Source organism: Hippopotamus amphibius, chromosome X (assembly GCF_030028045.1).
Source record: "Hippopotamus amphibius kiboko isolate mHipAmp2 chromosome X, mHipAmp2.hap2, whole genome shotgun sequence".
NCBI classification, from domain to species: Eukaryota; Metazoa; Chordata; class Mammalia; order Artiodactyla; family Hippopotamidae; genus Hippopotamus; species Hippopotamus amphibius.
In genome coordinates, this window is record NC_080203.1 from 3,509,308 (window position 1) to 3,534,781 (window position 25,474).

Below are 25,474 nucleotides of genomic sequence, written 5' to 3' on the forward strand. Positions count from 1 at the left end.
CGCTTGGCCACGAGGCGTGCGAGTGATTCTGAGAAGGGGAGGCACTGAGGCTGCTGTGATCTGGTGGAGGTTGTTGGCCGTGGCAGGTGGATTTGTGGGGGTTCAGGTAGGGGCTCTGTCCCACAGCAGTAGGACGTGAGAGGCTCCAGGTCGCCTCCTTCCAGGTGGCACAGGAATTGCAGTAGTGGGAAGGTTACGGCCCTGGCCCCCACACAAAATATACAGATGCTTTGCAAGGGTGCTCTGTGCATTCACTTGGAGACACCATACCAGAGCTGTAAAAAAGTCTCCATGCATTTAAAAGTATTGCGATTTTACATAAGTTCTCTCATCACAGGGGAGCTTTCTTTGACGTTAATAATGATAATATACCTTTCAATATTGGGAAACCCACGGATCAAAGAAAAAAATCACAAAGGGACTTAGAAAATACCTCACACTGAATAATAAAAGAACACAACTTCCTACAATTAGTGGGAGGCAGTGAAAGAAGTGATAGGAGGAACATGTATTGCTCTAAATGCTTGTGTTAGAAAAGAGTCAGGACATAAAATCAGTGACCTAACAGTCCATTTAGAGATGCTAGAAGAAGAAGAGCAAAGGAAACCTGAAATGAGTTGACTGAAGTAAGAGAGGAAATCAGTGCTAGAAAGCAGATTATGGACGCAATGAACACAGCCATATGCTCGTTTTCAAAAAGAGCAACAAAACTGAGAATGCCCTAGAAAGACCAATCAAGGGAAAATAGGAAGAACGCTAATCACCGGTGTCAGGAGTGCAAGAGGGCTAACACTACTGATCAGACGTACGTGCAAAAGAGACTATAGGGATGTTATGGAAATGTGTATGCCAAAGAATCTGCAAACTTGAATAATTCCTTGGGAAAGAGGCAACTTCCTAAAACTCATGCCAGAAATGTAGAAAAGGTGACTAGCCTTCTATCTTGAAGTTATTTAATGGATCAAAAAAGTTTCTTAAAATCAAATAAACAAAACAGGGCAGGGAGGGGCAGTAGGGCGGGCTGTGTGGCACAAACATGATCCTCTCCTCTTTACACTCACAGGCCGATTCCCACACTTCGACAGTCTGTGCACACCTGTTTGATCACGTCCTCCCACTCTCAGGGCCTCGAAGATGGCGACGGCTCTGGCGATGCTGCGGGACTGGTGCGGCTGGGTGGGCGTGAACGCGCAGCACTGTCTGCTCATCCTGGGCATCCCAGACGACTGCGAGGACCAGGAATTCCGGGAGGCCGTGCAGGCTGCCCTGTGCTCCCTGGGCAGGTACCGAGTGCTGGGCAAAGTCTTCAGGAAGGACTTGGGGCCCAAGGTTGCCCTGGTCGAGTTTGCTGAGGATTTGAACCGAAGCTTGATCCCCAGACACATACCAGGCAAGGGGGGGCCCTGGACTGTGGTCTGCCTGCCCCAGGTCCATGATACTGACTCACAGGATCGACCCAATTTGCCTGCACAGCCCCAGAGACAAGCAGTGGTTGGCAGGGCGGTAGAGGTGGGGGCCGCTGGGGAGGAGGGAGCCTCAGGTGAGGCGGGAGCTGGAGGTGAGGCAGGAACTGCAGGTGAGGCAGGAGCTGCAGGTATGGAAGGAGCCACAGGTATGGAGGGAGCTGCAGGTGAGGCAGGAGCTGCAGATGAGGCAGGGGCTGCAGGTGAGGAGGGAGCCTCAGGTGAGGCAGGAGGTGCAGATGAGGCAGGGGCTGCAGGTGAGGAGGGAGCCTCAGGTGAGGCAGGAGCTGCAGATGAGGAAGGGGCTGCAGGTGAGGCAGGAGCTGCAGATGAGGAAGGGGCTGCAGGGGAGGAGGGAGCCTCAGGTGAGGCAGGAGCTGCAGACGAGGAAGGGGCTGCAGGTGAGGAGGGAGCCGCAGGTGAGGAGGGAGCCGCAGGGGAGGCAGGAGCCGCAGATGAGGAAGGGGCTGCAGGGGAGGCAGGAGCCGCAGATGAGGAAGGGGCTGCAGGTGAGCCAGGAGCCGCAGATGAGGAAGGGGCTGCAGGTGAGGAGGGACCCTCAGGTGAGGCAGGAGCTGCAGATGAGGAAGGGGCTGCAGGGGAGGAGGGAGCCGCAGATGAGGCAGGAGCTGAAGATGAGGAATTGGCTGCAGGTGAGGAGGGAGCCTCAGGTGAGGAGGGAGCCGCAGGGGAGGCAGGAGCCGCAGATGAGGAAGGGGCTGCAGGGGAGGCAGGAGCCGCAGATGAGGAAGGGGCTGCAGGGGAGGCAGGAGCTGCAGATGAGGAAGGGGCTGCAGGTGAGGCAGGAGCTGCAGATGAGGAAGGGGCTGCAGGGGAGGAGGGAGCCGCAGGGGAGGCAGGAGCTGCAGATGAGGAAGGGGCTGCAGGTGAGCCAGGAGCCTCAGGTGAGGCCGGAGCTGCAGATGGGGAAGGGGCTGCAGGGGAGGAGAGAGCCACAGGTGAGGAGGGAGCCGCAGGGGAGGCAGGAGCTGCAGATGAGGAAGAGGCTGCAGGGGAGGCAGGAGCCGCAGATGAGGCGGGAGCCGCAGGTATGGAGGGAGCTGCAGGTGAGGTGGGAGCCGCAGGCGAGGCAGGGGCTGCAGATGGAATGTCAGACGAGGAGGGAGCTGCAGGTGACACGGGAGTTGCAGGGGTGACAGGATCTCTGAGTCGGGCAGGGGCTGCAGGCGAGGCGGGGGCTCCAGGTGAGGAAGCCGCTGCGGCTGTGGCAGGCATCCTGGATGAGGCAGGGGCCTGGACCCAGCCGTGGAGGCTGGCCTTGCAGTCCGTGCTAGAGAACATGGGCTACCAGGAGCTGAGAACCTTCTCCGGGATGGAAGAGCCGGGCCACGGGGAAGAGTCCTTCGAGAGCTGGCTGGACAACGCCAATGACATGCTGTACCTGTGGCGCCACGTGTCCGAGAGGGAGAGGAGGCGGAGGCTGCTGGAGAGCTTGGGCGGCCCCACGCTGGACCTCCTGTGCGGCCTCCTGGAGGAAGATCCCGACCTGGCTGCCCAGGACTGCCTGGCCGCGCTGGTGCATGCGTTTGGGAACCAGGGCACCCCGGGGACCGCTCGGCTGAAGTTCGAGACGTGTGCCCAGCGGCCCCAGGAGACCCTCTCTGCGTACGTGATGCGCCTGGAGGGCCTGCTGCAGGCAGCCCTGGAGAAGGGGGCCATCCACCCGGCCATGGCGGACCGGGCGCGCACCCGGCAGGTGCTGATGCGGGCCCGGCTGAACCGCACGCTCCAGCACAAGCTGAGGAGGCTGCGGCTGGAGAGGAGGCCTCCTGGCTTCGTGGGGATGCTGTGGCTCATCCGGGAGACCGAGGCCTGGGAGGCCGGCCCAGCTGCGGGTGAGCAGTTCCCGGGGGAAGGAGAGGCCCGGGCAGAGGTTGGAGACCTGGCAGCCGTCCCAGCCGCCCCGGCCCATGAATGGGGTGCCCCGGCCGCCCTGGCCCACGAGGTCATCACCGAGGGCACCACTGCAGATGGAACCGAGGCCTCCCCGGCCGGTGCAGAGACCGCGGCCCAGGCTGCCCTTTCCGAGGAAGGTAGCCCCGAGGCCCCCGCAGCCCGTGAAGAGACCAGTGAGGAAGCTGATGGCAGCGCCGGGGCTGGTGAGGCTGCCCCTGAAGATCGTGGTGCCACCAGGGCAGCCCCTGCCCCTGGGGAGACCAGCAAGGTCTCTGCTGCCAGTCAGGAAGATGGATGTGCCCCCAGCCCTGCGGGCCTAGGTCAGGCAGGACCCTCAGATGACCCCGGGGCCCCCATGCCTGCCCAGATGGGCAGGGCTTCCCCAGTGCCCTCAGGAGGTCCTGGCTGGGAGCCAGAGGGCCTCACCCAGGCAGGAGACCGGGAGGCTGAGGAGCCCCCCGGGGAGGGCTTCAAGCCCACCCCAGAGGAGCTAGGAAGCGAGGACGGGGCTGCAGAGAGGAGCACCCCTGAGTCCTCCTCGGGCCAGTAAGCTCAGCAGGCCCAGGGGTCGCCATGCCCAGAGGCAGGGTAGATCAGGCCAGGCGACCTCCTGGTCCCATGTCAGGGGCCATCTCCAGGTGCCTGGTCCTCCCTCCGGAGAGGGCACCCCTCTTCAGCCTCCCCTGGGGCAGGCTGCTTCCTGTACTGGGAAGCCCAAATGTGATGTGTCCATGTAGGTCTTGTAGTGACCCAGGTGTCAAGGAGCCTCCCACCCCGGCCCCTGTTCCCCTCCCCCCCAACACACACACCCTAGCCATCGTGCCCCTGCAGAGCCCTGAGGTGCGCGTGGACCCGGGCCGGGGGTCCCCGCCTACCCGGGCGGCCACCCCTGGGCCCAGCCACCTGCCGTGGGCTTCAGCACCAGCCAAGGCTCTGCCCACTGTGGGCCAGTGTCGTGAGCACGACGCGTGCTTTCTGGGTGTAGATGCAGGCCCAGCGCTGCTTGTTCTTGTGGAGATGTGCGTGTGTTCTTCTCCGAGCAGTTCCCCCCACCCCGGTCCCAGCGCAGAGACCCGAGCCCAGTCCCAGGAGCGGGTGGGAAGGACGGCAAGGACGAGGCCATGGCTGGCGCCCAGCATGGGACCTCGGGAAGGAAGACCTCGACCAGCGCCTGTGGTCTGCTGGGTCACCCAGCCCGTTGTTCCTCGAGACTCAGCGGCGTCCTCGGCTGGGTGGCGCGTGCCCTGCTGTGTGACTGTCCAGTGCCCGCCATAGGGCAGGGCCAGGCCCCGGGCATGTGGTCCCCGGGGGGGAGCGGGCATCGCCGGAGCCCGTCGTCCTGGCGAGAGGCCGCCCGCGGGGCCCTCAGGAAGGGAGACTGTGGGGGGAGGGAGGGCCACCGGGTCGGGGGGGCAGCGGAAGCACCTCGTTGGGGACCCCGGGAGGAGGGGGCCGGGACCCGTGGGCTCCAGTGACCGTTACAAGTTTCTCTCTGTGTTGTCATGCCCTCTCTTCAATGGTTTCAGTCCATGTTTCTCTTCCATAAATTTTCCTGAAAGTTTCATCTGTGTCTGGCCTCTGCTGTGGGCAATCGAGGGGCAGGGCTGCTGGGGGTTGGGGGCGGGGGGGCCAGAGTAGGGTTCCTGCTCAGCACCCGTGGGAGACCTCTCCAGTGAGAGGGTAGGGTAGGCACTCTGCAGAGCGGGACATGCTGAGGGCTTTTCTTCTATTTTATAGGTTAAGTGTGAAGTGTTGGGGTTCAATTTGTTCTCATGCTGGGATGGTCGTGTGTCCTATGTGTTTTGAAAATGGGTGGGGTGATCCTGGCTTTCCCCTTCACTGGGGGCCGGTGCCGCAGGCATCCGGTGCCTGGGATCCAGGACCGCTCGATGGGCATGATGCGCGGAGTGGAGCCTCGAAACAAGGAACTGTCCTGCCGGGTGGTCTCCGGCCTCCTCCATGAGAAAGCCGGTATTAGACTGATAGAGCTGTGAAAAAGCCCAAGTGTATTTTTTTTTACATAATTGTTTTAAGGTTTTTGTTTTGTTTTGTTTTGTTTTGTTTTTGTTTTTGTTTTTGTTTTTTTGGGAGTGGACCATGTTTAAAGTCTTTATTGAATTTGCTACAATATTGCTTCTGTGTTTTGTTCTGGATTTTTGGCCATGAGGCATATGAGATCTTAGCTCCCTGACCAGGGATGGAACCCTCACCCCCTGCATTGGGAAGGCGAAGGCTTCACCACTGGATTACCAGGGAAGGCCCCCCAAATATATTTTAACTTGAGAGATCCTAAACTGGAACAACAGCGAGCGCTTACCAAGCAGCTGAAAACCAAGCCTGGACACTTGTGGGGTTTCTGGGAGAGCGGGCACAGACACCCCCACACCAGCTCTACCTGCAAACAGATGTGCTCTCGAGGAGAAGAAAGGACCGGGCTGGTGACGTGCACAGGGCGAAGGCCCAGTCGCGTGGGGGGTGGTGGGCAGGGGTGCCCTCTGAAGGGGTAACGTTCAGGGATGTGGGGAACTGGGTTTCATGCTAAGGGCAGTGGACACTTTTCATTCCTTCCGTCCCGGGAATTTGCCACTTTATGCGGCTGAGCTCACCTCCCACAAGAGGAGCAGAAGATACCAGGTGTGCAGTCTCCCAAGTTCCCTTGCAGCCAGATGTGGGCACAGGACTGGGACCCATCAATCAGATGTGCCTGCTGCCAGCTGAGCCTGGGGCCAGAGCTGGGAAGAGCGGGGGCCACACAGATCCCACTCAGGTGGGCAGGTGGCGGCAGGGGCAATCAGACCTGTTTCTCAAGAAGCGGTGGCGGCCATGGTTGTCATGGCAGCACCCGAGTCCCACGTGGGTGGTGCAGACCACAGTGTCTGTGCTCAGTGGTGGGAGGGAGGGAGCTGAAGGCGTGCCTTCGCCAGCCCAGCACCGTGGCGTGCTTCAGAGCCTCGTTCCTCTCTGCAGAGCCTCCGGGCCTGGCTCTGCAGCCCTGCCCGAATGCTGATGGGACACCCGCCGTGCTTCAGCTAATCCCCTTTGTGCTTCCACTGGCCAGTCTGCTTGTCTTGTGTGCTACTAAGCACCACGATGGAATAGGTTTCTGCAGAGGCCATCTGATCTCCCACTGCATTAAGTGCTCCCTAGCCCAGGCTTAGGGGCAGCACTTGCTCTTGGAACTTGACAGCTCTTTACAGGGCCCTTTATTGGTTCCTCCTACTGCATCCTTCTTTTAACGTTAGTGTTTGTTAATAGTTATGAATATTTAGAGGCTTCATGTTACTTGTTGGAAGATAGATCAATAGAGATGATCCATTCTGAGAAAGTGGGAGGGAAAAAGACTTTTCTAAACAAAGGCAAAGCGAACCAAAAAAACCTCAGCGAGCTCTGGAACAATATATAGAGATCTAACACGTGTAGTTGGGATCCCAGAAAAGAAGAGGGAGAACAGGGAAGAAAAACTACCGGAAGGAATAATGACTGACCTCTCCACAATTTGGAGATAGATGTAATTTACAAATTCAAGAAGTTCAGTGAACCCCAAGTAGAGTAAGTACAAAGAAAAACCACATATAGACACATCATGGTCAAACTACTGAAAACAAACAATAAAGAGAACGTCTTGAAAGCAGTCTGAGTTAGATGAAGCACTATATATGGGAGAACATGAATAAGAAAACCTAGAGTTCTCATCAGAAGCAATGAAAACCAGGAGACAGTAGAACATTTTAGAATGCTGAACAACAACAAGAAATAACTTTCAACTCAGGACTCTATCTATATTCAGGGAAAAGATCCTTTAAGAATGAAGGTAGGGACTTCCCTGGTGGCGCAGTGGTTAGGAACCCGCCTGCCAATGCAGGGGAAACGGGTTTGAGCCCTGGTCCAGGAAGATCCCACGTTCTGCGGAGCAACTAAGCCCGTGTGCCGCCACTACGGAGCCTGTGCTCTAGAGTCCACGAGCCACAGCTGCTGAGCCCATGTGCCACAACCACTGAAGCCTGTGTGCCTAGAGCCCATGCTCTGCAACAAGAGAAGCCCGAGCACCCCAACAAGGGGTAGCCCCTGCTCTCCGCAACTAGGGAAAGTCCACTCGCAGCAACAAACACCCAGCACAGCCAAGAGCTAAATAAATAAATATATAAAAAAATGAAGGTAAAAGAAGGACCTTTTGAAATAGAGGAAAACTAAGAGAATTCACCAACTGATCTGCACTAAAAGAAATGCTAAAGGAGGTCTTTCCACCTGAAGACACATGCTAGTAGAGGGAAAAGTTGATCTTAGGGTAGAGAGGAAGCACACCAGAAATGGTAAATGTGTGGGTAAACTTTTAAACATTAAACAACACTTAGTTGCTCTTAATTTCTTCATTAGACACGTGACTATTTAAAGTAAAAGTTATAACCGTATATTATAGGTTTTATAATCTATGTAGACATAATACACATGGCCACTACAGCATAAAAGATGGGGTAGAGGGGTGATGGATGAATCTATGTGGTAGAAAGGTTCTTACATGTATGTGAAGTGGTGCAATGTTAACCACAACCAGACGGTGAAAAGGATATACAGTAAGTCCCTTACATATGAACCTTCAAGCTGTGAACTTTCAAAGATGCAAACACACGTTCGCACGTCCAATCATGTAAGTTAGTGCACGTGTCTGGCGTACATTGTCATGTGCATGCATCCTCTACAAGTGGCTGTGCTTTTGTGTACTCTGCTGTACAGTACGGTATAAAGTGCAGTAGCACGGTGTCTTTCTTTCAAGCCCAGGATGTCTGGAAGCAAGCGTAAAAGCAGCGGTGATGTAGCTGGTACTGCTAACAAGTGCCAAGCGACAATGATGGAATTGGAGGCCCAGAGAAAGGATGAAGAGAGACAAGAGGAAGAAGAAGTAACCGAAGAACCGGAGAGATTCACGACACAGGAGATGGCAAGGGGATTTTCTGTATTTGAGGAGGCACTGTTAGTTTTTGAGGCACAAGACCCGAATGTAGGATGGTACATGAAGATTGCAGCCGCCATTCAGAAAGCAGTCCGGTGCTACTGTGTCATGACGAGAAAAAAAGAGCTACTGCCCAGACTTCACTGGGTCGTTTTTTCAAGAGAGTAGATGCAATTGAATCCAGCAAGGAGCCAGAACCTGTGCCATCAGTGTCAGGCATGAGTGGAATGGCAGCTTGTCTTCCGTCTCCTATTGCTGATGGTCCTCCAGCTCTACCATCTCCCACCTCCCCTCCCTCCTCCAGTCAGTAACTCTTCTTGCCTGTTCACGTGATGCCAGCCCCTGGATGCCAGCTGTTGTACTGTACTACCGTACTTTTCAAGGTACCGTGCTGTAAGATTAAAAATGTTTATTTTTTGTGTTTGTTTTGTATGTATTATTTGTGTGAAAAGCATTATAAACCTATTACAATATAGTGCTATACAGCCGACTGTGTGAGTTGGGTACCTAGGCTGACTTTGTTGGACTTGTGAACAAATTGGACTTACCAACGCTCTCGGAACAGACAATTTTCATATGTAGGGGACTTGTATATTAGACTGTCTAGAGTAATGCAAAGTGAAAATTGCCTAAAGGGCAGTAGATAAGTTAAAATGTAATTTAGAAAATTATTTCAGGCAGGAAAAGGGGAACATAGGAACAAAAATAGATGGACAGACAATGCTATGGAGTGACTATTCGTACCCGCCCCCCCCCCCAATTCACCTGTTAAATTCCAACCCCCAAAGTCATGGGATTTGGAGGTAGGGGTCTTTGGGAAGTGATTAGCCCATGAGGGTGGAGCCCTCCTAAACGAGATTAGTGCCCTGTTAAAGAGACCCCTGAGGGCTCGCTCATCGTCTTCTGCCATGTGAGAAGATGGCTAGTGGATACAACTAGACAAGAAATCAGTAAATGTAAAGAATAGCTTTGTGACATGATGAATCACAGTAGCAAACAAACTATAAAGACAAATTGACCAATTTGCCGCAAGGGGTTCTCCATCTCCAAGTTTACTCCTCCAACTCCGCCTCCTCGCAGGGAGGCCTTTTTATTGGTGGACGGCCAATGGGCGTGGCTTTTGCTTCAGGAGGCGCCAGACCTTGGGACATCAAGTCCTTAGTGCTCACCCCCTGTTGCCACAGTAGCAAAGTGCCTCCTCAAGTGCTCTTCTGGTCCAATCATTTTCCTTGTGAGGAGGCACCTAGACCTTTCCCCCCTCATCTTCCTGGGGCTTCTGGGAAACCCACGCGGCATTCGCACAGAGTGCTTGGGACCGGCTGCCGCACAGTTCCTGGCTGCCCTGCTGAGCCGAGCTCCTCACACCCTTTCGAGCGGGACTCCGGAGTCGTCCACAGAGTCGGAGGAAGTAAGCAGACAGGCCGGGGGCTTGGCTGGGGGCTGGAGTCCGCGCTTCCCGGGGCCTTGGGTAGGGATGCCTTCGCTGCCCCGGCGAGGAGTGGAGGCGGGGGGAGGCCTAACGTCTACTCTCTTGGGGGTGGGGGTGCAGCAGCAGAGGGCGGGGGGCTGAAGGGGGGCTGAGGGACGGGGCCCCCACTGGGAGGGTCTGAGGGGAGGATGGCTGGCTGCCGGGGTGGCTGGTGGGGGGCGTTCTGGTGTGGGGGTGCCTAGGGTGGGGCAAATGGCTGAGCGTGTGTGGGGCTCGGAGGGGAGGGCTTCCTGCCGAGAGAGCCGGCTTTGGGAACCTGAGGAGAGGACTGCTGGCTGCCGGGGTGGGGAGGGCGGGAGAGCGGGGCCCCCACGCCGAGACATGAGGGGAGGGCTAACGGCTGCCGCGTGTGGCGCGAGGCAGGGGGAGCTCCTGGCTGCGGGGGGTCGATGGGGAGGACTCCCTGGCGTGGGTGCGGGAGGCGTTAGGGGAGCTACGAGCTACGCGTGAGGGGGCTGGGGGGGGACGCTCGTGGCCGGAAGGGGGCTCCGGCCCCCGGGTGGCGTGAGGCAAGAGGGGTGGCCTGCATCTGGGGTGTGAGAGGCGAAAGCTCCTGGCGCTGAGGCGGCTCGTGGGAGGGCTCCCCCTTGCGCGGAGGTGAGAGGGCACGTCTGCTCTCTAAGCGTGCGGGGGCGCCCTGCTTCCAGGGCGTGGAGCAGAGTGCCAGCAGCTGGTTGGGGGGAGGGGGGAGTGGGGACGTGGAGTGGCGGGTGGGCGGGCGGGCGGGGGGCGGGGCGGCAAGGAGCCGCTTGGCCACGAGGCGTGCGAGTGATTCTGAGAAGGGGAGGCACTGAGGCTGCTGTGATCTGGTGGAGGTTGTTGGCCGTGGCAGGTGGATTTGTGGGGGTTCAGGTAGGGGCTCTGTCCCACAGCAGTAGGACGTGAGAGGCTCCAGGTCGCCTCCTTCCAGGTGGCACAGGAATTGCAGTAGTGGGAAGGTTACGGCCCTGGCCCCCACACAAAATATACAGATGCTTTGCAAGGGTGCTCTGTGCATTCACTTGGAGACACCATACCAGAGCTGTAAAAAAGTCTCCATGCATTTAAAAGTATTGCGATTTTACATAAGTTCTCTCATCACAGGGGAGCTTTCTTTGACGTTAATAATGATAATATACCTTTCAATATTGGGAAACCCACGGATCAAAGAAAAAAATCACAAAGGGACTTAGAAAATACCTCACACTGAATAATAAAAGAACACAACTTCCTACAATTAGTGGGAGGCAGTGAAAGAAGTGATAGGAGGAACATGTATTGCTCTAAATGCTTGTGTTAGAAAAGAGTCAGGACATAAAATCAGTGACCTAACAGTCCATTTAGAGATGCTAGAAGAAGAAGAGCAAAGGAAACCTGAAATGAGTTGACTGAAGTAAGAGAGGAAATCAGTGCTAGAAAGCAGATTATGGACGCAATGAACACAGCCATATGCTCGTTTTCAAAAAGAGCAACAAAACTGAGAATGCCCTAGAAAGACCAATCAAGGGAAAATAGGAAGAACGCTAATCACCGGTGTCAGGAGTGCAAGAGGGCTAACACTACTGATCAGACGTACGTGCAAAAGAGACTATAGGGATGTTATGGAAATGTGTATGCCAAAGAATCTGCAAACTTGAATAATTCCTTGGGAAAGAGGCAACTTCCTAAAACTCATGCCAGAAATGTAGAAAAGGTGACTAGCCTTCTATCTTGAAGTTATTTAATGGATCAAAAAAGTTTCTTAAAATCAAATAAACAAAACAGGGCAGGGAGGGGCAGTAGGGCGGGCTGTGTGGCACAAACATGATCCTCTCCTCTTTACACTCACAGGCCGATTCCCACACTTCGACAGTCTGTGCACACCTGTTTGATCACGTCCTCCCACTCTCAGGGCCTCGAAGATGGCGACGGCTCTGGCGATGCTGCGGGACTGGTGCGGCTGGGTGGGCGTGAACGCGCAGCACTGTCTGCTCATCCTGGGCATCCCAGACGACTGCGAGGACCAGGAATTCCGGGAGGCCGTGCAGGCTGCCCTGTGCTCCCTGGGCAGGTACCGAGTGCTGGGCAAAGTCTTCAGGAAGGACTTGGGGCCCAAGGTTGCCCTGGTCGAGTTTGCTGAGGATTTGAACCGAAGCTTGATCCCCAGACACATACCAGGCAAGGGGGGGCCCTGGACTGTGGTCTGCCTGCCCCAGGTCCATGATACTGACTCACAGGATCGACCCAATTTCCCTGCACAGCCCCAGAGACAAGCAGTGGTTGGCAGGGCGGTAGAGGTGGGGGCCGCTGGGGAGGAGGGAGCCTCAGGTGAGGCGGGAGCTGGAGGTGAGGCAGGAACTGCAGGTGAGGCAGGAGCTGCAGGTATGGAAGGAGCCACAGGTATGGAGGGAGCTGCAGGTGAGGCAGGAGCTGCAGATGAGGCAGGGGCTGCAGGTGAGGAGGGAGCCTCAGGTGAGGCAGGAGGTGCAGATGAGGCAGGGGCTGCAGGTGAGGAGGGAGCCTCAGGTGAGGCAGGAGCTGCAGATGAGGAAGGGGCTGCAGGTGAGGCAGGAGCTGCAGATGAGGAAGGGGCTGCAGGGGAGGAGGGAGCCTCAGGTGAGGCAGGAGCTGCAGACGAGGAAGGGGCTGCAGGTGAGGAGGGAGCCGCAGGTGAGGAGGGAGCCGCAGGGGAGGCAGGAGCCGCAGATGAGGAAGGGGCTGCAGGGGAGGCAGGAGCCGCAGATGAGGAAGGGGCTGCAGGTGAGCCAGGAGCCGCAGATGAGGAAGGGGCTGCAGGTGAGGAGGGACCCTCAGGTGAGGCAGGAGCTGCAGATGAGGAAGGGGCTGCAGGGGAGGAGGGAGCCGCAGATGAGGCAGGAGCTGAAGATGAGGAATTGGCTGCAGGTGAGGAGGGAGCCTCAGGTGAGGAGGGAGCCGCAGGGGAGGCAGGAGCCGCAGATGAGGAAGGGGCTGCAGGGGAGGCAGGAGCCGCAGATGAGGAAGGGGCTGCAGGGGAGGCAGGAGCTGCAGATGAGGAAGGGGCTGCAGGTGAGGCAGGAGCTGCAGATGAGGAAGGGGCTGCAGGGGAGGAGGGAGCCGCAGGGGAGGCAGGAGCTGCAGATGAGGAAGGGGCTGCAGGTGAGCCAGGAGCCTCAGGTGAGGCCGGAGCTGCAGATGGGGAAGGGGCTGCAGGGGAGGAGGGAGCCACAGGTGAGGAGGGAGCCGCAGGGGAGGCAGGAGCTGCAGATGAGGAAGGGGCTGCAGGGGAGGCAGGAGCCGCAGATGAGGAAGGGGCTGCAGGGGAGGCAGGAGCCGCAGATGAGGAAGGGGCTGCAGGTGAGCCAGGAGCCTCAGGTGAGGCAGGAGCCGCAGGTATGGAGGGAGCTGCAGGTGAGGTGGGAGCCGCAGGCGAGGCAGGGGCTGCAGATGGAATGTCAGACGAGGAGGGAGCTACAGGTGACACGGGAGTTGCAGGGGTGACAGGATCTCTGAGTCGGGCAGGGGCTGCAGGCGAGGCGGGGGCTCCAGGTGAGGAAGCCGCTGCGGGCGTGGCAGGCGTCCTGGATGAGGCAGGGGCCTGGACCCAGCCGTGGAGGCTGGCCTTGCAGTCCGTGCTAGAGAACATGGGCTACCAGGAGCTGAGAACCTTCTCCGGGATGGAAGAGCCGGGCCACGGGGAAGAGTCCTTCGAGAGCTGGCTGGACAACGCCAATGACATGCTGTACCTGTGGCGCCACGTGTCCGAGAGGGAGAGGAGGCGGAGGCTGCTGGAGAGCTTGGGCGGCCCCGCGCTGGACCTCCTGTGCGGCCTCCTGGAGGAAGATCCCGACCTGGCTGCCCAGGACTGCCTGGCCGCGCTGGTGCATGCGTTTGGGAACCAGGGCACCCCGGGGACCGCTCGGCTGAAGTTCGAGACGTGTGCCCAGCGGCCCCAGGAGACCCTCTCTGCGTACGTGATGCGCCTGGAGGGCCTGCTGCAGGCAGCCCTGGAGAAGGGGGCCATCCACCCGGCCATGGCGGACCGGGCGCGCACCCGGCAGGTGCTGATGCGGGCCCGGCTGAACCGCACGCTCCAGCACAAGCTGAGGAGGCTGCGGCTGGAGAGGAGGCCTCCTGGCTTCGTGGGGATGCTGTGGCTCATCCGGGAGACCGAGGCCTGGGAGGCCGGCCCAGCTGCGGGTGAGCAGTTCCCGGGGGAAGGAGAGGCCCGGGCAGAGGTTGGAGACCTGGCAGCCGTCCCAGCCGCCCCGGCCCATGAATGGGGTGCCCCGGCCGCCCTGGCCCACGAGGTCATCACCGAGGGCACCACTGCAGATGGAACCGAGGCCTCCCCGGCCGGTGCAGAGACCGCGGCCCAGGCTGCCGTTTCCGAGGAAGGTAGCCCCGAGGCCCCCGCAGCCCGTGAAGAGACCAGTGAGGAAGCTGATGGCAGCGCCGGGGCTGGTGAGGCTGCCCCTGAAGATCGTGGTGCCACCAGGGCAGCCCCTGCCCCTGGGGAGACCAGCAAGGTCTCTGCTGCCAGTCAGGAAGATGGATGTGCCCCCAGCCCTGCGGGCCTAGGTCAGGCAGGACCCTCAGATGACCCCGGGGCCCCCATGCCTGCCCAGATGGGCAGGGCTTCCCCAGTGCCCTCAGGAGGTCCTGGCTGGGAGCCAGAGGGCCTCACCCAGGCAGGAGACCGGGAGGCTGAGGAGCCCCCCGGGGAGGGCTTCAAGCCCACCCCAGAGGAGCTAGGAAGCGAGGACGTGGCTGCAGAGAGGAGCACCCCTGAGTCCTCCTCGGGCCAGTAAGCTCAGCAGGCCCAGGGGTCGCCATGCCCAGAGGCAGGGTAGATCAGGCCAGGCGACCTCCTGGTCCCATGTCAGGGGCCATCTCCAGGTGCCTGGTCCTCCCTCCGGAGAGGGCACCCCTCTTCAGCCTCCCCTGGGGCAGGCTGCTTCCTGTACTGGGAAGCCCAAATGTGATGTGTCCATGTAGGTCTTGTAGTGACCCAGGTGTCAAGGAGCCTCCCACCCCGGCCCCTGTTCCCCTCCCCCCCAACACACACACCCTAGCCATCGTGCCCCTGCAGAGCCCTGAGGTGCGCGTGGACCCGGGCCGGGGGTCCCCGCCTACCCGGGCGGCCACCCCTGGGCCCAGCCACCTGCCGTGGGCTTCAGCACCAGCCAAGGCTCTGCCCACTGTGGGCCAGTGTCGTGAGCACGACGCGTGCTTTCTGGGTGTAGATGCAGGCCCAGCGCTGCTTGTTCTTGTGGAGATGTGCGTGTGTTCTTCTCCGAGCAGTTCCCCCCACCCCGGTCCCAGCGCAGAGACCCGAGCCCAGTCCCAGGAGCGGGTGGGAAGGACGGCAAGGACGAGGCCATGGCTGGCGCCCAGCATGGGACCTCGGGAAGGAAGACCTCGACCAGCGCCTGTGGTCTGCTGGGTCACCCAGCCCGTTGTTCCTCGAGACTCAGCGGCGTCCTCGGCTGGGTGGCGCGTGCCCTGCTGTGTGACTGTCCAGTGCCCGCCATAGGGCAGGGCCAGGCCCCGGGCATGTGGTCCCCGGGGGGGAGCGGGCATCGCCGGAGCCCGTCGTCCTGGCGAGAGGCCGCCCGCGGGGCCCTCAGGAAGGGAGACTGTGGGGGGAGGGAGGGCCACCGGGTCGGGGGGGCAGCGGAAGCACCTCGTTGGGGACCCCGGGAGGAGGGGGCCGGGACCCGTGGGCTCCAGTGACCGTTACAAGTTTCTCTCTGTGTTGTCATGCCCTCTCTTCAATGGTTTCAGTCCATGTTTCTCTTCCATAAATTTTCCTGAAAGTTTCATCTGTGTCTGGCCTCTGCTGTGGGCAATCGAGGGGCAGGGCTGCTGGGGGTTGGGGGCGGGGGGGCCAGAGTAGGGTTCCTGCTCAGCACCCGTGGGAGACCTCTCCAGTGAGAGGGTAGGGTAGGCACTCTGCAGAGCGGGACATGCTGAGGGCTTTTCTTCTATTTTATAGGTTAAGTGTGAAGTGTTGGGGTTCAATTTGTTCTCATGCTGGGATGGTCGTGTGTCCTATGTGTTTTGAAAATGGGTGGGGTGATCCTGGCTTTCCCCTTCACTGGGGGCCGGTGCCGCAGGCATCCGGTGCCTGGGATCCAGGACCGCTCGATGGGCATGATGCGCGGAGTGGAGCCTCGAAACAAGGAACTGTCCTGCCGGGTGGTCTCCGGCCTCCTCCATGAGAAAGCCGGTATTAGACTGATAGAGCTGTGAAAAAGCCCAAGTGTATTTTTTTTTACATAATTGTTTTAAGGTTTTTGTTTTGTTTTGTTTTGTTTTGTTTTTGTTTTTGTTTTTTTGGGAGTGGACCATGTTTAAAGTCTTTATTGAATTTGCTACAATATTGCTTCTGTGTTTTGTTCTGGATTTTTGGCCATGAGGCATATGAGATCTTAGCTCCCTGACCAGGGATGGAACCCTCACCCCCTGCATTGGGAAGGCGAAGGCTTCACCACTGGATTACCAGGGAAGGCCCCCCAAATATATTTTAACTTGAGAGATCCTAAACTGGAACAACAGCGAGCGCTTACCAAGCAGCTGAAAACCAAGCCTGGACACTTGTGGGGTTTCTGGGAGAGCGGGCACAGACACCCCCACACCAGCTCTACCTGCAAACAGATGTGCTCTCGAGGAGAAGAAAGGACCGGGCTGGTGACGTGCACAGGGCGAAGGCCCAGTCGCGTGGGGGGTGGTGGGCAGGGGTGCCCTCTGAAGGGGTAACGTTCAGGGATGTGGGGAACTGGGTTTCATGCTAAGGGCAGTGGACACTTTTCATTCCTTCCGTCCCGGGAATTTGCCACTTTATGCGGCTGAGCTCACCTCCCACAAGAGGAGCAGAAGATACCAGGTGTGCAGTCTCCCAAGTTCCCTTGCAGCCAGATGTGGGCACAGGACTGGGACCCATCAATCAGATGTGCCTGCTGCCAGCTGAGCCTGGGGCCAGAGCTGGGAAGAGCGGGGGCCACACAGATCCCACTCAGGTGGGCAGGTGGCGGCAGGGGCAATCAGACCTGTTTCTCAAGAAGCGGTGGCGGCCATGGTTGTCATGGCAGCACCCGAGTCCCACGTGGGTGGTGCAGACCACAGTGTCTGTGCTCAGTGGTGGGAGGGAGGGAGCTGAAGGCGTGCCTTCGCCAGCCCAGCACCGTGGCGTGCTTCAGAGCCTCGTTCCTCTCTGCAGAGCCTCCGGGCCTGGCTCTGCAGCCCTGCCCGAATGCTGATGGGACACCCGCCGTGCTTCAGCTAATCCCCTTTGTGCTTCCACTGGCCAGTCTGCTTGTCTTGTGTGCTACTAAGCACCACGATGGAATAGGTTTCTGCAGAGGCCATCTGATCTCCCACTGCATTAAGTGCTCCCTAGCCCAGGCTTAGGGGCAGCACTTGCTCTTGGAACTTGACAGCTCTTTACAGGGCCCTTTATTGGTTCCTCCTACTGCATCCTTCTTTTAACGTTAGTGTTTGTTAATAGTTATGAATATTTAGAGGCTTCATGTTACTTGTTGGAAGATAGATCAATAGAGATGATCCATTCTGAGAAAGTGGGAGGGAAAAAGACTTTTCTAAACAAAGGCAAAGCGAACCAAAAAAACCTCAGCGAGCTCTGGAACAATATATAGAGATCTAACACGTGTAGTTGGGATCCCAGAAAAGAAGAGGGAGAACAGGGAAGAAAAACTACCGGAAGGAATAATGACTGACCTCTCCACAATTTGGAGATAGATGTAATTTACAAATTCAAGAAGTTCAGTGAACCCCAAGTAGAGTAAGTACAAAGAAAAACCACATATAGACACATCATGGTCAAACTACTGAAAACAAACAATAAAGAGAACGTCTTGAAAGCAGTCTGAGTTAGATGAAGCACTATATATGGGAGAACATGAATAAGAAAACCTAGAGTTCTCATCAGAAGCAATGAAAACCAGGAGACAGTAGAACATTTTAGAATGCTGAACAACAAGAAATAACTTTCAACTCAGGACTCTATCTATATTCAGGGAAAAGATCCTTTAAGAATGAAGGTAGGGACTTCCCTGGTGGCGCAGTGGTTAGGAACCCGCCTGCCAATGCAGGGGAAACGGGTTTGAGCCCTGGTCCAGGAAGATCCCACGTTCTGCGGAGCAACTAAGCCCGTGTGCCGCCACTACGGAGCCTGTGCTCTAGAGTCCACGAGCCACAGCTGCTGAGCCCATGTGCCACAACCACTGAAGCCTGTGTGCCTAGAGCCCATGCTCTGCAACAAGAGAAGCCCGAGCACCCCAACAAGGGGTAGCCCCTGCTCTCCGCAACTAGGGAAAGTCCACTCGCAGCAACAAACACCCAGCACAGCCAAGAGCTAAATAAATAAATATATAAAAAAATGAAGGTAAAAGAAGGACCTTTTGAAATAGAGGAAAACTAAGAGAATTCACCAACTGATCTGCACTAAAAGAAATGCTAAAGGAGGTCTTTCCACCTGAAGACACATGCTAGTAGAGGGAAAAGTTGATCTTAGGGTAGAGAGGAAGCACACCAGAAATGGTAAATGTGTGGGTAAACTTTTAAACATTAAACAACACTTAGTTGCTCTTAATTTCTTCATTAGACACGTGACTATTTAAAGTAAAAGTTATAACCGTATATTATAGGTTTTATAATCTATGTAGACATAATACACATGGCCACTACAGCATAAAAGATGGGGTAGAGGGGTGATGGATGAATCTATGTGGTAGAAAGGTTCTTACATGTATGTGAAGTGGTGCAATGTTAACCACAACCAGACGGTGAAAAGGATATACAGTAAGTCCCTTACATATGAACCTTCAAGCTGTGAACTTTCAAAGATGCAAACACACGTTCGCACGTCCAATCATGTAAGTTAGTGCACGTGTCTGGCGTACATTGTCATGTGCATGCATCCTCTACAAGTGGCTGTGCTTTTGTGTACTCTGCTGTACAGTACGGTATAAAGTGCAGTAGCACGGTGTCTTTCTTTCAAGCCCAGGATGTCTGGAAGCAAGCGTAAAAGCAGCGGTGATGTAGCTGGTACTGCTAACAAGTGCCAAGCGACAATGATGGAATTGGAGGCCCAGAGAAAGGATGAAGAGAGACAAGAGGAAGAAGAAGTAACCGAAGAACCGGAGAGATTCACGACACAGGAGATGGCAAGGGGATTTTCTGTATTTGAGGAGGCACTGTTAGTTTTTGAGGCACAAGACCCGAATGTAGGATGGTACATGAAGATTGCAGCCGCCATTCAGAAAGCAGTCCGGTGCTACTGTGTCATGACGAGAAAAAAAGAGCTACTGCCCAGACTTCACTGGGTCGTTTTTTCAAGAGAGTAGATGCAATTGAATCCAGCAAGGAGCCAGAACCTGTGCCATCAGTGTCAGGCATGAGTGGAATGGCAGCTTGTCTTCCGTCTCCTATTGCTGATGGTCCTCCAGCTCTACCATCTCCCACCTCCCCTCCCTCCTCCAGTCAGTAACTCTTCTTGCCTGTTCACGTGATGCCAGCCCCTGGATGCCAGCTGTTGTACTGTACTACCGTACTTTTCAAGGTACCATGCTGTAAGATTAAAAATGTTTATTTTTTGTGTTTGTTTTGTATGTATTATTTGTGTGAAAAGCATTATAAACCTATTACAATATAGTGCTATACAGCCGACTGTGTGAGTTGGGTACCTAGGCTGACTTTGTTGGACTTGTGAACAAATTGGACTTACCAACGCTCTCGGAACAGACAATTTTCATATGTAGGGGACTTGTATATTAGACTGTCTAGAGTAATGCAAAGTGAAAATTGCCTAAAGGGCAGTAGATAAGTTAAAATGTAATTTAGAAAATTATTTCAGGCAGGAAAAGGGGAACATAGGAACAAAAATAGATGGACAGACAATGCTATGGAGTGACTATTCGTACCCGCCCCCCCCCCCAATTCACCTGTTAAATTCCAACCCCCAAAGTCATGGGATTTGGAGGTAGGGGTCTTTGGGAAGTGATTAGCCCATGAGGGTGGAGCCCTCCTAAACGAGATTAGTGCCCTGTTAAAGAGACCCCTGAGGGCTCGCTCATCGTCTTCTGCCATGTGAGAAGATGGCTAGTGGATACAACTAGACAAGAAATCAGTAAATGTAAAGAATAGCTTTGTGACATGATGAATCACAGTAGCAAACAAACTATAAAGACAAATTGACCAATTTGCCGCAAGGGGTTCTCCATCTCCAAGTTTACTCCTCCAACTCCGCCTCCTCGCAGGGAGGCCTTTTTATTGGTGGACGGCCAATGGGCGTGGCTTTTGCTTCAGGAGGCGCCAGACCTTGGGACATCAAGTCCTTAGTGCTCACCCCCTGTTGCCACAGTAGCAAAGTGCCTCCTCAAGTGCTCTTCTGGTCCAATCATTTTCCTTGTGAGGAGGCACCTAGACCTTTCCCCCCTCATCTTCCTGGGGCTTCTGGGAAACCCACGCGGCATTCGCACAGAGTGCTTGGGACCGGCTGCCGCACAGTTCCTGGCTGCCCTGCTGAGCCGAGCTCCTCACACCCTTTCGAGCGGGACTCCGGAGTCGTCCACAGAGTCGGAGGAAGTAAGCAGACAGGCCGGGGGCTTGGCTGGGGGCTGGAGTCCGCGCTTCCCGGGGCCTTGGGTAGGGATGCCTTCGCTGCCCCGGCGAGGAGTGGAGGCGGGGGGAGGCCTAACGTCTACTCTCTTGGGGGTGGGGGTGCAGCAGCAGAGGGCGGGGGGCTGAAGGGGGGCTGAGGGACGGGGCCCCCACTGGGAGGGTCTGAGGGGAGGATGGCTGGCTGCCGGGGTGGCTGGTGGGGGGCGTTCTGGTGTGGGGGTGCCTAGGGTGGGGCAAATGGCTGAGCGTGTGTGGGGCTCGGAGGGGAGGGCTTCCTGCCGAGAGAGCCGGCTTTGGGAACCTGAGGAGAGGACTGCTGGCTGCCGGGGTGGGGAGGGCGGGAGAGCGGGGCCCCCACGCCGAGACATGAGGGGAGGGCTAACGGCTGCCGCGTGTGGCGCGAGGCAGGGGGAGCTCCTGGCTGCGGGGGGTCGATGGGGAGGACTCCCTGGCGTGGGTGCGGGAGGCGTTAGGGGAGCTACGAGCTACGCGTGAGGGGGCTGGGGGGGGACGCTCGTGGCCGGAAGGGGGCTCCGGCCCCCGGGTGGCGTGAGGCAAGAGGGGTGGCCTGCATCTGGGGTGTGAGAGGCGAAAGCTCCTGGCGCTGAGGCGGCTCGTGGGAGGGCTCCCCCTTGCGCGGAGGTGAGAGGGCACGTCTGCTCTCTAAGCGTGCGGGGGCGCCCTGCTTCCAGGGCGTGGAGCAGAGTGCCAGCAGCTGGTTGGGGGGAGGGGGGAGTGGGGACGTGGAGTGGCGGGCGGGCGGGGGGCGGGGCGGCAAGGAGCCGCTTGGCCACGAGGCGTGCGAGTGATTCTGAGAAGGGGAGGCACTGAGGCTGCTGTGATCTGGTGGAGGTTGTTGGCCGTGGCAGGTGGATTTGTGGGGGTTCAGGTAGGGGCTCTGTCCCACAGCAGTAGGACGTGAGAGGCTCCAGGTCGCCTCCTTCCAGGTGGCACAGGAATTGCAGTAGTGGGAAGGTTACGGCCCTGGCCCCCACACAAAATATACAGATGCTTTGCAAGGGTGCTCTGTGCATTCACTTGGAGACACCATACCAGAGCTGTAAAAAAGTCTCCATGCATTTAAAAGTATTGCGATTTTACATAAGTTCTCTCATCACAGGGGAGCTTTCTTTGACGTTAATAATGATAATATACCTTTCAATATTGGGAAACCCACGGATCAAAGAAAAAAATCACAAAGGGACTTAGAAAATACCTCACACTGAATAATAAAAGAACACAACTTCCTACAATTAGTGGGAGGCAGTGAAAGAAGTGATAGGAGGAACATGTATTGCTCTAAATGCTTGTGTTAGAAAAGAGTCAGGACATAAAATCAGTGACCTAACAGTCCATTTAGAGATGCTAGAAGAAGAAGAGCAAAGGAAACCTGAAATGAGTTGACTGAAGTAAGAGAGGAAATCAGTGCTAGAAAGCAGATTATGGACGCAATGAACACAGCCATATGCTCGTTTTCAAAAAGAGCAACAAAACTGAGAATGCCCTAGAAAGACCAATCAAGGGAAAATAGGAAGAACGCTAATCACCGGTGTCAGGAGTGCAAGAGGGCTAACACTACTGATCAGACGTACGTGCAAAAGAGACTATAGGGATGTTATGGAAATGTGTATGCCAAAGAATCTGCAAACTTGAATAATTCCTTGGGAAAGAGGCAACTTCCTAAAACTCATGCCAGAAATGTAGAAAAGGTGACTAGCCTTCTATCTTGAAGTTATTTAATGGATCAAAAAAGTTTCTTAAAATCAAATAAACAAAACAGGGCAGGGAGGGGCAGTAGGGCGGGCTGTGTGGCACAAACATGATCCTCTCCTCTTTACACTCACAGGCCGATTCCCACACTTCGACAGTCTGTGCACACCTGTTTGATCACGTCCTCCCACTCTCAGGGCCTCGAAGATGGCGACGGCTCTGGCGATGCTGCGGGACTGGTGCGGCTGGGTGGGCGTGAACGCGCAGCACTGTCTGCTCATCCTGGGCATCCCAGACGACTGCGAGGACCAGGAATTCCGGGAGGCCGTGCAGGCTGCCCTGTGCTCCCTGGGCAGGTACCGAGTGCTGGGCAAAGTCTTCAGGAAGGACTTGGGGCCCAAGGTTGCCCTGGTCGAGTTTGCTGAGGATTTGAACCGAAGCTTGATCCCCAGACACATACCAGGCAAGGGGGGGCCCTGGACTGTGGTCTGCCTGCCCCAGGTCCATGATACTGACTCACAGGATCGACCCAATTTCCCTGCACAGCCCCAGAGACAAGCAGTGGTTGGCAGGGCGGTAGAGGTGGGGGCCGCTGGGGAGGAGGGAGCCTCAGGTGAGGCGGGAGCTGGAGGTGAGGCAGGAACTGCAGGTGAGGCAGGAGCTGCAGGTATGGAAGGAGCCACAGGTATGGAGGGAGCTGCAGGTGAGGCAGGAGCTGCAGATGAGGCAGGGGCTGCAGGTGAGGAGGGAGCCTCAGGTGAGGCAGGAGGTGCAGATGAGGCAGGGGCTGCAGGTGAGGAGGGAGCCTCAGGTGAGGCAGGAGCTGCAGATGAGGAAGGGGCTGCAGGTGAGGCAGGAGCTGCAGATGAGGAAGGGGCTGCAGGGGAGGAGGGAGCCTCAGGTGAGGCAGGAGCTGCAGACGAGGAAGGGGCTGCAGGTGAGGAGGGAGCCGCAGGTGAGGAGGGAGCCGCAGGGGAGGCAGGAGCCGCAGATGAGGAAGGGGCTGCAGGGGAGGCAGGAGCCGCAGATGAGGAAGGGGCTGCAGGTGAGCCAGGAGCCGCAGATGAGGAAGGGGCTGCAGGTGAGGAGGGACCCTCAGGTGAGGCAGGAGCTGCAGATGAGGAAGGGGCTGCAGGGGAGGAGGGAGCCGCAGATGAGGCAGGAGCTGAAGATGAGGAATTGGCTGCAGGTGAGGAGGGAGCCTCAGGTGAGGAGGGAGCCGCAGGGGAGGCAGGAGCCGCAGATGAGGAAGGGGCTGCAGGGGAGGCAGGAGCCGCAGATGAGGAAGGGGCTGCAGGGGAGGCAGGAGCTGCAGATGAGGAAGGGGCTGCAGGTGAGGCAGGAGCTGCAGATGAGGAAGGGGCTGCAGGGGAGGAGGGAGCCGCAGGGGAGGCAGGAGCTGCAGATGAGGAAGGGGCTGCAGGTGAGCCAGGAGCCTCAGGTGAGGCCGGAGCTGCAGATGGGGAAGGGGCTGCAGGGGAGGAGGGAGCCACAGGTGAGGAGGGAGCCGCAGGGGAGGCAGGAGCTGCAGATGAGGAAGGGGCTGCAGGGGAGGCAGGAGCCGCAGATGAGGAAGGGGCTGCAGGGGAGGCAGGAGCCGCAGATGAGGAAGGGGCTGCAGGTGAGCCAGGAGCCTCAGGTGAGGCGGGAGCCGCAGGTATGGAGGGAGCTGCAGGTGAGGTGGGAGCCGCAGGCGAGGCAGGGGCTGCAGATGGAATGTCAGACGAGGAGGGAGCTACAGGTGACACGGGAGTTGCAGGGGTGACAGGATCTCTGAGTCGGGCAGGGGCTGCAGGCGAGGCGGGGGCTCCAGGTGAGGAAGCCGCTGCGGGCGTGGCAGGCGTCCTGGATGAGGCAGGGGCCTGGACCCAGCCGTGGAGGCTGGCCTTGCAGTCCGTGCTAGAGAACATGGGCTACCAGGAGCTGAGAACCTTCTCCGGGATGGAAGAGCCGGGCCACGGGGAAGAGTCCTTCGAGAGCTGGCTGGACAACGCCAATGACATGCTGTACCTGTGGCGCCACGTGTCCGAGAGGGAGAGGAGGCGGAGGCTGCTGGAGAGCTTGGGCGGCCCCGCGCTGGACCTCCTGTGCGGCCTCCTGGAGGAAGATCCCGACCTGGCTGCCCAGGACTGCCTGGCCGCGCTGGTGCATGCGTTTGGGAACCAGGGCACCCCGGGGACCGCTCGGCTGAAGTTCGAGACGTGTGCCCAGCGGCCCCAGGAGACCCTCTCTGCGTACGTGATGCGCCTGGAGGGCCTGCTGCAGGCAGCCCTGGAGAAGGGGGCCATCCACCCGGCCATGGCGGACCGGGCGCGCACCCGGCAGGTGCTGATGCGGGCCCGGCTGAACCGCACGCTCCAGCACAAGCTGAGGAGGCTGCGGCTGGAGAGGAGGCCTCCTGGCTTCGTGGGGATGCTGTGGCTCATCCGGGAGACCGAGGCCTGGGAGGCCGGCCCAGCTGCGGGTGAGCAGTTCCCGGGGGAAGGAGAGGCCCGGGCAGAGGTTGGAGACCTGGCAGCCGTCCCAGCCGCCCCGGCCCATGAATGGGGTGCCCCGGCCGCCCTGGCCCACGAGGTCATCACCGAGGGCACCACTGCAGATGGAACCGAGGCCTCCCCGGCCGGTGAAGAGACCGCGGCCCAGGCTGCCCTTTCCGAGGAAGGTAGCCCCGAGGCCCCCACAGCCCGTGAAGAGACCAGTGAGGAAGCTGATGGCAGCGCCGGGGCTGGTGAGGCTGCCCCTGAAGATCGTGGTGCCACCAGGGCAGCCCCTGCCCCTGGGGAGACCAGCAAGGTCTCTGCTGCCAGTCAGGAAGATGGATGTGCCCCCAGCCCTGCGGGCCTAGGTCAGGCAGGACCCTCAGATGACCCCGGGGCCCCCATGCCTGCCCAGATGGGCAGGGCTTCCCCAGTGCCCTCAGGAGGTCCTGGCTGGGAGCCAGAGGGCCTCACCCAGGCAGGAGACCGGGAGGCTGAGGAGCCCCCCGGGGAGGGCTTCAAGCCCACCCCAGAGGAGCTAGGAAGCGAGGACGGGGCTGCAGAGAGGAGCACCCCTGAGTCCTCCTCGGGCCAGTAAGCTCAGCAGGCCCAGGGGTCGCCATGCCCAGAGGCAGGGTAGATCAGGCCAGGCGACCTCCTGGTCCCATGTCAGGGGCCATCTCCAGGTGCCTGGTCCTCCCTCCGGAGAGGGCACCCCTCTTCAGCCTCCCCTGGGGCAGGCTGCTTCCTGTACTGGGAAGCCCAAATGTGATGTGTCCATGTAGGTCTTGTAGTGACCCAGGTGTCAAGGAGCCTCCCACCCCGGCCCCTGTTCCCCTCCCCCCCAACACACACACCCTAGCCATCGTGCCCCTGCAGAGCCCTGAGG

At 57.8% G+C, this 25,474-nt stretch overlaps 3 protein-coding genes across 3 annotated transcripts; all 3 read left to right on the forward strand.

The window, feature by feature from the left end:
* The first annotated feature begins 1,134 nt into the window (after window positions 1-1,134).
* Window positions 1,135-3,930, forward strand: LOC130842644 (paraneoplastic antigen Ma6F-like). Its single transcript, XM_057719328.1, has 4 exons — window positions 1,135-1,612; window positions 1,721-1,882; window positions 2,117-2,368; window positions 2,513-3,930. The coding sequence occupies exons 1-4, from the start codon at window positions 1,135-1,137 to the stop codon at window positions 3,928-3,930; spliced, it is 2,310 nt and encodes a 769-aa protein (XP_057575311.1).
* Window positions 3,931-11,697: 7,767 nt separating this feature from the next.
* On the forward strand, window positions 11,698-14,565 carry LOC130842641 (paraneoplastic antigen Ma6E-like). Its single transcript, XM_057719325.1, has 3 exons — window positions 11,698-12,175; window positions 12,230-12,985; window positions 13,166-14,565. Exons 1-3 carry the CDS (start codon window positions 11,698-11,700, stop codon window positions 14,563-14,565), a joined length of 2,634 nt encoding a protein of 877 aa, XP_057575308.1.
* A 7,750-nt stretch (window positions 14,566-22,315) lies between these two features.
* Window positions 22,316-25,183, forward strand: LOC130842642 (paraneoplastic antigen Ma6E-like). Its single transcript, XM_057719326.1, has 3 exons — window positions 22,316-22,793; window positions 22,848-23,603; window positions 23,784-25,183. Exons 1-3 carry the CDS (start codon window positions 22,316-22,318, stop codon window positions 25,181-25,183), a joined length of 2,634 nt encoding a protein of 877 aa, XP_057575309.1.
* The last annotated feature ends 291 nt before the right edge of the window (window positions 25,184-25,474 follow it).